A 12,788-nucleotide genomic window follows, 5' to 3' on the forward strand; every position below is an offset into this window, starting at 1 on the left:
TTATTGAAGGTCTTGGAACAAACATGTCTTTGAAATTCTTTTGAAAAATAGTTTACACTTTTGCTCGGGCACCATGTCATCATGATTTATGCAAAAGAACGGTATTATTCCCGGAAGGAAAACAAAAATTTTTCCCCACTTGGATATATCACACGACTTAGCTAGCAAGAATATCTTAACATCTATACAATTTTGTGCTTATTGTTAAATTGTTTTTATTGGCTGAAAAAATGCTACATCGAGTGATTAGAGAACATGTAAACATAAATGCGTCTTGCAATTGCTCGATCATATTTATTATAACTTGATTTCAATCCTTGGCATTGCCCGTATGTAAAGCAACACACTAAATATATCACAGTAAGTGCATGATCGCCGGAGATGAACATTTCCAACTCGTACGTTAAAAACACTCGTTTTCTACAGGCTTTATTATTAGTAAGCGACGGAATAACTCCGTCATCAGCCTACTTCTCGTTCGCCTTTGGTGTGTGGCTGTCTGTGCGCCACTGTTCTATCACAAAACTGTATCAACTCGCTCAGAAATGTACAACGCCGCAGCGCCAGCCAGTAGCATAGCGCCACTATACGCCGTGAGAGGTAAACGATGTAGCGGTCCTTGAGTGCAGCAAAGCGGTTTGGGCGAAAATGAAGTACATGTTGGACAAGCATTCGAGAGTTTACTACAATCAAGTAGATTAGCACAAGCACTTTTTATTTATACTCTGATAACGTTTAACTTCACCATTCTGTGTGTTCACAATATCAGGACACTTATAGGGGCACTCTATTGCTTAAAATATATATCATATTTATAATGATCTCTCACCATCTCTTTTATCATTTTATAATATACTATTCATCTCTATATATCTCTATATCTTCTCTATAAGTTATCAGAGACCACTCGTCTCTTTGTGGTCTGGTTGCTACTTTATGGTTTTCTAGACTATTAAATTTAATGTAGAGAGAAGCTAGAGAGGACAAACAACAGTGAGAGAGAGAGAGCATGAGAGAGACGGAGAGAGGAGGTGGGAAGAGAGAGAGAGAGAGGAGAGAGAGAGGAGGGGGGGGGAGAAGAGAGAGAGAGAGAGAGAGAGAGAGAGAGATGAGAGGGGTGAGAGATGGAGAGAGAGAGTAAGATTGAGAGAAGAGAGAGAGAGAAGAGAGAGAAGCATGAGGAGAGAGAGATAGAGAGAGAGAGAGGAGAAGCGAGAGCGTAGAGGAGAGAGGAGGAGAGAGAAGAGAAAAGAGAAAGAGAGAGAGAGAGAGAGAGTAGAGAGAGAGAGGAGAGAGAGAGGAGAGAGGCGAAGCGCGATGAGCTGAGCGAGAGAGGAAGCAGGAGGCAAAGACACAAACCGACGGACACATAGATGAGGAAATTCCCCCCATATTGTAAAAACTAGATTATTTTTTACTCGGGCGCGCGTCATTCGATGCTTGCGTAGGGAGCGAGGCCACAGGGTGGAGCATCAGTAGCAGTCTCTGAGTGGCGGTGCTCAGTCGACATTGAAGTAGTGAATAGACGTATTAAACACTGAAACAGACAGCAGTACAACTCGTTTAAATCTCTTGTTGAGATGTGTTTCCTAATTACACACATCACTGTTCTTTAACGAATACGTATATATAAATATCGTGAATTTTTTGAGCAAATACATAATAAGCATTTCACTATAGCAGAACACGTACCATGACTATATACGTACAAACGCTGTTCCGTTGCTTCACCACCATACCACGCCGCACCGCACGCCACAACACACATTCACCATATATATCACATGTCCCACACCATGACATGCCGCTAACCACCATATGTTATACACGTACAAACCACCACCAACCACACACCACAGCCACCTTAACCCACCACCCACCACACACTACACCCGCACTGGAGGGCAGCGCAGCAGCAGGAGTAGCCAGTGTAGTAGTAGCAGTAGCAGCAGCAGCAGTAGTAGTTATGCGCAGTAGCGTAGCAGCAGTGTAGTAGCTCAGCAGCAGCGCGTAGTAGCTAGCAGACAGCAGTGCGAGCAGCGCAGTAGTAGCAGTGTAGCAGCAGCAGCAGCAGTAGACAGCAGTAGGTAGCAGGTAGTAGAGCAGCAAGAGTTAGCAGCAGCAGCAGCAGCCGTCAGTAGTCGTTAGTGGGAGCAGCGATTAGTTTAGTAGGCAGTGCAGTACAGCCAGCAGTATAGTAGCCGTTAGCCAGCAGTAGCAGCGGCAGCGGAGAAGAAGCAGCAGCAGAACAAAACAGTAGTAGTAGCAGCAGCAGTAGCCACGCAACAGCAGCAGCAACAACAACAACTACAGCGACGTACCTGTGAGTGATGCGCAGCATCATGTTGAGGCAGTTAGCTAGGATGAGGCCGACGCTGCCTAGGTGACGAGTTAGAAGCCACGATGCAGTCAGAACATCATCGAGAATGCCAGCATCTTCTCGTTATACCTGCAGTACGTAATTACACTAATTAGTATGTAATTAAGTATGTATCATTAGCAATTGATGTAATGTAAGTATGTTAGTATGATTAGTTTACCGGCTGCATAACGATGCAAGCCTCTCATCATGGGTGAAACGTGTATAGCTTAATTAGATTTTTAATGGGATGGCATGTTTATAAAAAGGCTATGCTATACAAATATATTGGAAGCCTGCAACTTATGTATATGTATATATATATATATGGGTGTATACAATTTTCAGGCTTCTGCCTCATTTATATAGCATATATTATATAGCATTTATATATTATGTAGCTGCATTTAAAACTATAATAAAAACGTGAAAGTACCAAGGATGGATACTTTACTGGTGAACCGGGAAATATTTGCACATTTATATACCTTTTGTATTTATATATTCATGTGTAACAAGCTCGGTTATTAATCACACTAACCTGCTAACCTGTTCCTTGGTCATCGAAGCAAAGACAAAGCACTCCATGGTTCCATTAATGGCAATAAGCAGCACATAAACACAATACCACCTCAGCAGATTTGGACCTGCAACGACACACAAGGTTTACTTTTCATCTCGAATCTCGTCAAAAGTTCAATTAATATGTTTAACTTCTGGAAAATATCACATTTATATATTTCACATTTACACTGTAAACTAGGAAACTATCAGCTGGTCATTGAATATTTACTATATAATATATATATATATATATTATATATATATATATATATATATATATTAATTATTTATCCATCATATATATATATATATATATGAGGAATAAATAATTCAAGAGAGATTTACTCTTAAATTATTTACCCCTGATATATGCATATATAATAATAATCACACAAGAACAGTATTATCAAGTGATACTCTTACCGGTTCCGGAACTGAGAGTGGCGCCCCCATACAGATCAAGCAGGAGATACGAGTAGGCGTACCCAAACACGAGAATCACGACTCCAACAAGCAGCACCAGGTGGAGCAAGAGTCGGAGAACTCTGGCCGCCAGTGCTACCGATTCCTGCAGAAGACAATCGCAAGCAATATGTATAGGACACATTCCACGAGATTTCCATTCAATTTTAATTAACTTCATCCCATTTTAGTTCCTTAGAGAAACGTGGGGTTTGTACCAGAATTTTAACATTCAACAGGTTCTTCTCCCTTTCTCTGCATGTGACGGGATATAAAGGCAAAACATCTGGTGAATGGAAGCACTGACAAAAAGGAAACGAGAAAATGCGAGCATTTGTTGATGATTTTTAGTTGTTTTTGTTTTTGTTATTGTGTTGTTGCTGTTTTTATTGCTGCTGTTGTTGTTGCTGTTGCAGTTGTTGTAGTTGTTGTTGTTTATTGTTGCCATTGTTTATGCTTCTGTTGTAGTTGTTGTTGTTGTCATTGTTGATGCTTCTGTTGTAGTTGTTGTTGTTTATTGTTGCCATTGTTTATGCTTCTGTTGTAGTTGTTGTCATTGTTATTGTTAATGTTGTTGTAATTGTTGATGCTTCTGTTGTAGTTGTTGTTGTTGTTGTTTATTGTTGTCACTGTTGATGCTTCTGTTGTAGTTGTTGTTCTTGTTATTATTAATGTTGTTGTCATTGTTGATGCTTCTGTTGTAGTTGTTGTTGTTGTTGTTGTTTATTGTTGTCACTGTTGATGCTTCTGTTGTAGTTGTTGTTCTTGTTATTATTAATGTTGTTGTCATTGTTGATGCTTCTGTTGTAGTTGTTGTTGTTTATTGTTGTCATTGTTGATGCTTCTGTTGTAGTTGTTGTTATTGTTAATGTTGTTGTTGTTGTTGTTGCTTCTGTTGTTGTTGTTGTTTATGGTTGTCATTGTTGATGCTTCTGTTGTAGTTGTTAATGTTGTTGTCATTGTTGATGCTTCTGTTGTAGTTGTTGTTGTTATTGTTAATGTTGTTGTCATTGTTGATGCTTCTTTTGTAGTTGTTGTTGTTGTTGTTTATTGTTGTCATTGTTGATGCTTCTGTTGTAGTTGTTGTTGTTTATTGTTGTCATTATTGATGCTTCTGTTGTAGTTGTTGTTGTTATTGCTGTTGTTGTTGTTTATTGTTGTCATTGTTGATGCTTCTGTTGTAGTTGTTGTTGTTGTTATTGTTAATGTTGTTGTCATTGTTGATGCTTCTGTTGTAGTTGTTGTTGTTATTATTTATTGTTGTTGTTGTTGATGCTTCTGTTGTAGTTGTTGTTGTTAATGTTGTTGTTGTTGTTGTTGCAGATGTAACTCATCTCACTCAATATTCACAAGCCAATAGTTAGTTTATAGTTTCACTTGTTAGCCGATATAAAATCGAGAGGTATTTCCTTAGGAAACTTCGCTAACCAACCTTCTCCTGTTTCACGGCAGACTGCGACCTATCAAGTATCTGTGCGAAGAACAGGTAACCAGCGTCCTCTATTGGCAGAAATATGAACCGCGCCGCTAACGATCCGAGGTTGTTCACGATGTCGTAAACGCCTGCAACAGCAAACGTTTAACGAACTTTTAACGAACGTTCGCGGCGGAACATAATCGCAGGCGTTAGTTCGTAGAACTGGCTTTGCATCACGCTTCGCCGAAAACTTGCAATTAAACCTGTCAAGATCTCCGAATAAGCAACTTTTATTCAAAGTACGTGAAAATAGACATACATTTCGATATTTTTCAACCGGAAATTGCAGGTTAGTGCAAACTCTGCAATATACTAACTACTATAATATAGTAATATACTTATAATGACATACCAAGGCCGTAGCTAGCGGGGGAGGCGTGGAGCAGTTGCCTCCACAGAAAAATTAAATGGTCAATGATGGTAACCTTTCCAGAACACACCACACATGTGGCTTTGCCCCCCCCCCCTGGCAAAATGGGCTAGCTATGATCCCGTATACAATACCCTGCAATGTACTGCAGACATACAATACACATCTGCATTATACAGTTATACCATACCCTGATCGCCAAAACTGAGCATGCTGAAGAAAGTCATCATGTATCTCTCTCCATCCGTCAGCAGCTGCTTTAGGAATCCCTGCTGAAAGAAGCTCCACACCAGAGCTGCTTGCTCACCGCTGATCCAGGCCTGCGATGATCGAACGACAGATCACACACGCGCTCACACAAACCTGTGAACGTCACTATGTGAGCATTCACTCTATGTAGGCGAACTTCCACCCAAGAAGCTAAATATAACAAGGAGAAGAAGCGCCGCCATATCTGGCCCAAATTTGGGTTCGGCAGAGACCCTAGAACAGATTAGTGTTCTATTGTCTCTGGGTTCAGTCTGCACAGCCGTTTCAGCTGATTATGGTCCATAGATGGCGCCCTTGAGGCGAAAAGCACACAGCCACCAATCTGCTTGCTCTCCTTGTTATATTTAGCTCCTTGCTTCCACCTAGCTCTACCGGTGTATCCCCTCCGCTTCCCCTCCTACAGAAGACCCTACTGCCGCCCCCGTATAGTGGGAGCAGCGAAGGTGCTACACTGGTAGAGCTACACCACCCAGGCAGCCTCTCCCACGCATGCGTTTGGCATTCAAAATGTTCCGCTGGCGCCTTTTCACGACGTAAAATTCGATTACCACCAAATTTTTCTGTTTCTCGCGAGGCGAGTAGATGAAGGGATCCAGGGACTGAACCAAATTTCAGATGCCGACTGCGATATATTGCCAGATCTGCAAACACTTTATACTAACGTGGCTATAGTCCAGTCGCAGAGTTGGGAACCCTAAATAGCAATTAAAACCATGCTTAAAGTGATTACGTTACCGTAAATAGTAAAAGTAAAAAAAAACATTTCCACTTTTTCACAAATGGTTAGTAATTAATTCTGTTCACTTTTTACGGTTAAATTGCTGCATTATATTTCCTATTTTACTATATTGTTCGATGTAAACATACACTCGTGACTCATACATAGCCTATAGCAAGCAATTAATGTCAGGATCCTAATATCAAATCGTCCAAGTTTTTTGGATTTTTAATTAGTTGAAAAACAATCTTATCAGGTAAGAATTTGAGGATACATTTAGTCCCATTAGTACTTACTTTTCATGTAAAGAAATTGCAACAAAATTTTTACAAATATACACCATAGAAAATTCGTGACGTAGTCAATTTAAGCAGGGCATTTGGTGTTCAAAATGTCCTACAATGCATCACACCTTATCAAAAAAGTGAAATTATTGCAAATTTTTTCCCAGTTTTTCTCGCGAGGCGAGTAGATGAGGGGAAACTGAGGACTGACCTGTCCGGGAGCGCTCCGGGGAAAGAAATCCCTCACGGAGGCGAACGGGAGGTCGTGAGAGCCGTCCGACCGTGGCGACGTGATGTAGACGAAGTATCCATAGTACAGTGACATTTGCGTGAACGAGTAGGCGAGCTGAAACAATAAACGCATGTAAGTAACGCTGAGAGGGTCTATGTCCCCCAGGGTACTGCCGGAACGTACCCTGGTACGCGGTCCGGTATACCGGAACGTACCTGGTACTATCTAATATGCCGGACCGGCACCTCGCCTACTTCACTAACGAGTCTAGGGAGTCGCCTACGCCTACTCCCTAACCCTAACCCTAATCCTTATAAGAAAAACTTATAAGACCCATTCTGAAGGGCCAAAATAAGACTTTTTTACGCGATTTCTGATAGATCACGACTATTAAAGTACACTAATAATATTATATAACAATTGCACAGCAGATTTAATTATTCCGTATTTTATATACAACAATTCTTACTCAAAGTCGAGAACAGTTTATAAAACAATTTATATGAAATATTGTAATGAAAAAATAAGGACTATTAAGTATTTTTCTAAGGTTTCACCAAAAATAAGTACTAATAAGGGCCCTTATTTTATTTTTGGCAAAATAAGTACTTATAAGTCTTTGGAAGACCCGCTACGAACCCTGTATACGTGGTGGATTGTATTGAAGGGTGCGCCATCACACCTCCAATTCATGATGAGGATAAATAATAATATGAAGCTGTATCAACATACACTAAAGCCCATTACAGCTACTTGCTGTAGCTTGCTGCTAACTTATAAACTCATGACACTATGCAAACATTAACACCAGCTCACAAGACAGAAGTTATTGTGAATCCATGACAGAAGAAATACAATACCTGTGCCACAGAGAAGGAAAGTATTCCAAGGTGAGGGTAGAAAGCGACCAGTAGAGCTGTCAACACACATCTCACAATGATCGCTATCCCTTCTACTACCACCTGTAAACACATATATTCATCCTTATTAACGGGGGAGACACACAACCAGCTGGAAAAACTGCCACAAAATTGAAGTAAAAGAAAACATCCAGGAGCGAAGCAACGTCGAGCTGACCCGAGGGCATTTGTGGATGAGACTCATATGTGTTCTTTTATAAACTAAAGGGTTCATGTCAGGTAAGTCTGATTAAAACCGAAGAAATAGAAGTTGATCGAGACTCATGCATATCTTTCCACATCAGTGAGTTTTTAGTTTGAATTACCAGACTTCGATGAAACCAAGAGGAGTAGTACATTTAGCATATATGTTGTTGACGAGTTATCCAAACATCACGAATAGAACATGCAATTCCCTAATGGAATGTTTCATGACACTTTTAATATGTACTCATGTATATTCACTATATATATATATATATATACTAAATCATGAACATACCTAGATATTTATTGTACAGATATATTCATGCTGTAACCAATTATTAACTGTAAATGTTAATTAAATAACCTTCAATCTAATGAACAGCATCGCCTGTGACATGACGAGCAGAGGAAGTGAGATCATCTCCATGACAACGGAGACAGCAAACGCAGCTACACCGACGCCGTAATGCGGAATGTCTGCTGGATCGGGCTGATCCAGCCACGACACCCAGACGTATCCCAGAATGCTCACGCAAAGCACCGACAAGGGAACCCTGAATAAAACACAAAATCACATATATATATATATATATGTAACGAATTTCGGTCTGCCGCAGCATCGCATCCCCGCGTTCTGCTCTCGGCGGCACGTCCCAGCATCCCCGGGGATGTGAGGGGGCTCACCCCCGCATGGAAGGACGAATGCACGTGCTGGCCACGAGCGTGTCCGAAGCCGACGGACCGGTCACGGTGAATCCGACGTGCGTCACGTCCGAAGCCGACGTGCGTCACGTCCGAAGCCGACGTGCGTCATCGGGGGATGAAAAAGTTGAGGCTGAAATACGGCCATTTACCTGCAAAAGTTTTTCCATGCTTGACTGGTCGTGGGCGATACCATCCGCGAGAGGGGAGTAAGGAATAAGTGATTACTTTTGTTCAATGTTAATGTTACTGCCTGACACAGCAGACGAAAGGTCAGCATAAAGAACCGGCAACTGTTTATTATTATTATTAAATCTTTATTGCATTGTATTTCCACTACAAATACATGTACTGAAGACAGACTTTTTCATGAAAAAAAAATCTGATGAATGCAATAGTGTTGAGCAGTTAAAATAATAACATTTCTGAGTGATACGGTACATTGTGTGATACATAGTTCTGAGTGATACATGTTACATCAAAGCTTTACATATTGTTACAGGACTGTTACATGAATCTACGTGAATGACAACATGAAACGACTATTGTGTACGTCGGTAATCGGCGAGCTATAGCGGCTATTTAATATGCTTTCGGCACTCGTGTAAAACAACTATTTTTACTTTATATATGAATCTAAGGTATATATGATGACTCTAAAATGCTAAAACTACTTGTCACAGATTGTCCTTGAAAAAAACATGTCATTGAAATGTCCATGAAAAAAACATGTCATTGAAATGTCCTTGAAAAAAACATGTCATTGAAATGTCCTTGAAAAAATAGTTTACACTTTTGTGGGCACCATGTCATCATGATTTATGCAAAGAACGGATATTCATTCACGGAAATCCATTGGATATATCACACGAATAGTAGAAATGAAATATCTTAACATCTATTACAATTTTGTCTTATTGTAAATGCTTTTTATTGGCTGAAAAATAGCACATCGAGTGATTAGCGAACTAATGTAAACATAAATGCGTCTGCAATGCTCGATACATTTTATATACTTTGATTCACTCCTTAGCATTGCCGTAGTAAAGCAACGCACTAAATAATATCACAGTAAGTGCATCATCGCGAGATGAACATTTCCAACTCGCTACGTTAACAAACACTCGTTTTCTACGCGCATTATTATTAGTAAAGCGACGATAACTTCCTCATCAGCTAACTTTCTCGTGCGCCTCTGTCGTGTGCTGTCTGTAGCGCCACTGTTCTATCACAAACTCTATCAACTCCGCCTCAGAAATGTACAACGCCGCAGCGACCAGCAACAGCATAGCGCCACCTATAGCTACGTGGAGTAAACGATGCAGGGGTCCTTGAGTGCAGCAAAACAGGTTCTGGGGGAGAAAAAAAAGTACAATGTGAAACATTCGAGAGTTACTACATCAAGTAGATTAGCAAGGACTTTTATATTTATTACTCTGATAAACGTTACCTTCACCATTCTGATGTGTTCAAATATCAGAGACACTTATAGGGGCACTCTATTGCTATAATACCATATCATATTTCATGATCTCTCACCATCTCTTATCATGATATTATAATATCTATCTCGTCTCTATAATATTCTCATATATATACAGACCCGGTACTCTCTCTTTGTGTCTGTTTGTCTACCTTTTACGGTTTCTAGTATTAATTAATAGTAGAGAGAGAGACCGGACGAGAGAAGTAGAGGAGCTATTGGAGTATCGAGAGAGACAAACACAGAAAAGAGAGTAAGAGAGAAGAGAAGAGAGACAAACAGAGACGAGACGAGAGAGAAAGAGAAGAGAGAGACGAGAGAGAGAGAGAGAGAAGGGAGAGAGAGAAAGAGACAACGGAGGGAGCCGTGAGGAGAGCCAGCGAGCGAGACGAAGAGAGGATAGCAGAGAGAGAGGAGAATGTTGAAAGAAGAGAGATAGAGAGAAAGAGAGAGAGCTAGAGAGGACAAACAGAGACGAGAGAGGAAGAGAGAAGAAGACCGAGAGAGAGAGAGAGGGGAGAGAGGATGAGGAGAGAGAGAGAAGATGAGAGAGAGAGGAGAGAGAGGACGAGAGGAGAGAGCATGGAGAGAGCGACCTGAGAGATGAGAAAGAGCCGAGAGAGAGCAGAGAGACGAGAGGCACCTCATCTTCCTCTTTCTGGCTCCCTAAGATTATGTAACACATCAGTTTACCGCGGTCTCATCTGCCCGATCTCTTCGCCGTCCCCCTCTGTTTTGCTTTTACAAGCGTGTCGGAACGACAGCCTTCCTCTCGAGAAGTCAAGCAGCTTGCACTACCATTATACACAACCTATTCCGATCCGTCGTACAATTCCTCTCTATCTCACCTTCATTTCCTTGTTCCAAGGCGTTCCTCACCCTCCACCATCAGTTGCGCACCGTATCCACTACCTGATGTATCCTGCCCTGGCTGCGAGCGTCGAGAGAGAGAGAGGAGAGCCATGCTATTATTCTCGGTATCTTCGTACTATCGATATCATCATACTCGGGAATCCCTCCACCCCCCTCCGGATCTACGCTTGTGCACGGGCGAACTGTCCTTCTGCCATTCTTTTCTCCCGCTCCTCAGGTTCGTTGCTCGCGCGCCTCTTTTCGAGTCGCTCTGCGAGGAGGAGGAGCCGAGAGAGAGCGAGAGAGACAGACAAGGCATAGTACAACAAAACCAGACGGACAGCAAGAGAGGGATCCAATATTGTACAACTACAAGATTATTTTTTTACCTCGGACGCAGCCGTCACTACGCTATGCTTGCGAGTGGAGCGCAGGCCGCACAGGGGGAGCCTCAGTAGCATCCTCTGAGTGGCCGGGATGTCTCAGTCGACTTGAAGTAGTGATGGACGTAGTAGAAGCACTGAGAAAACAGACAAACAGATAACACACTCGTTATATTCCACCTTTGTCGTGAGGTGTTCCTACATTAAACACACGATCACTGTTCTTACACGAATACGTATATATATAATTATGTGACATTTTGAGCAATACAGTCTATAGCATCTTTTATAGCAAGAAACATACCATACTATACTACACAACGCCTGTTCCGTGGCTGTGCCCACACAACAGATACCACAGCCGGCAACCGCCACGCGCGCATAACACCACACATTACACATATCGATACACATTCGCCACAGCGCCACGACATTGACACCCGCGGACATAATATAAATCCACACCTGTTATACCACCTCACCGTTACCAGAGCCACCTCCACACGAGCTCTCCCACCAACACCACAAGCCCGGCCCCTCCACACACACCAGACACACATACGGCGTCTCGCGAGGAGGAGTAGCAGCGACGCAGTCCAGGTGAGTGCGCGCGCCTTCGTCGTGAGCAGTGTAGCAGTAGCTCAGTAGCCGTCCCAGTGAGCTAGCTAGCTTAGTTAGAGTATAGCAGCTGAAGCAGCAGCAGGTAGTATGTAGTTAAGGGCGACCCAGGCTGTCCAAGCGACTAGCTCAAGCAGCAGGTAGTCGAGCTAGGAGGAGCCGCTTGATGTACACGTTGAGGTGTCAGCAATAATAAGCAATGCTACGAGCAAGAAACAAACAATTGGAAAAATGATATTCCTGTGCAGTCGGATTTGAGATCGCCTGACCTTCGGGCGATCAATAGTATGACGCTGCCCTTAGCGTCGTGTGTTATCGCAGTGCCGAGATTCGGGGAGTCGACAATTTTATGGGCGACTAGTTCGACGAGTGAGTAGAGACACTGAAGACAGTCAGGCAGTACATCCTCATTATTGATGAGTGTATCGCTCAATGAGCTGTCTTGACCCTCCGCTCACCTGTGTATACCTGCACTAGAGCGCTACGTAATTCACGAGTATAAGTATGTAATTAAGGTAGATGTTATGTAAGCTTGCACGTGTAGAACACGTTAATGCGGTTATACTATTAACAGATTTCATAGTTATTGGGGTATTATTAACCGTGTGATTGGTCGCCGCCGCGTCCGTTGCACGCGAGCTCGACGCGCGACGCGGTGGCTGACGGTTCGATCGTCCACCGGACAGGCAGTAGGTGGCGGCGTGGTGAACACGCCGCCGCTCGGTTGATCGATGGTACGGGCTCCGGCGAGCGCACGTCCAACCCGCCCGCAGCCGTCGTCGGCAAATGGCGTGATGGAGTTAGAAGCCACGATGCAGCAAGAACATCAGTGGTCGTCCGAGGTACGTAGATGAGCTTCAGCGCACTCAATTCTCGTCCGGGTTAATAGGCTCCGAGGTCGTGTTAAT

General features: G+C 42.5%; 1 protein-coding gene across 1 annotated transcript in view; it reads right to left on the minus strand.

Annotated features, from left to right (window-relative positions):
• Window positions 1-1,496: 1,496 nt before the first annotated feature.
• The window catches only part of LOC106816560 (protein RFT1 homolog), a 14,177-nt gene continuing 2,885 nt past the window's right edge, over window positions 1,497-12,788 (minus strand). The window contains 10 exon segments of the mRNA XM_014821183.1: window positions 1,497-1,537; window positions 2,322-2,412; window positions 2,415-2,449; window positions 2,901-3,006; window positions 3,347-3,491; window positions 4,818-4,948; window positions 5,423-5,552; window positions 6,716-6,850; window positions 7,597-7,698; window positions 8,207-8,396. Coding sequence (XP_014676669.1) covers window positions 1,531-1,537; window positions 2,322-2,412; window positions 2,415-2,449; window positions 2,901-3,006; window positions 3,347-3,491; window positions 4,818-4,948; window positions 5,423-5,552; window positions 6,716-6,850; window positions 7,597-7,698; window positions 8,207-8,396 — 1,072 coding nt within the window. The 3' untranslated portion in view covers window positions 1,497-1,530.

Source organism: Priapulus caudatus, unplaced genomic scaffold (assembly GCF_000485595.1).
Source record: "Priapulus caudatus unplaced genomic scaffold, Priapulus_caudatus-5.0.1 Scaffold1415, whole genome shotgun sequence".
Classification (NCBI taxonomy): domain Eukaryota; kingdom Metazoa; phylum Priapulida; class Priapulimorpha; order Priapulimorphida; family Priapulidae; genus Priapulus; species Priapulus caudatus.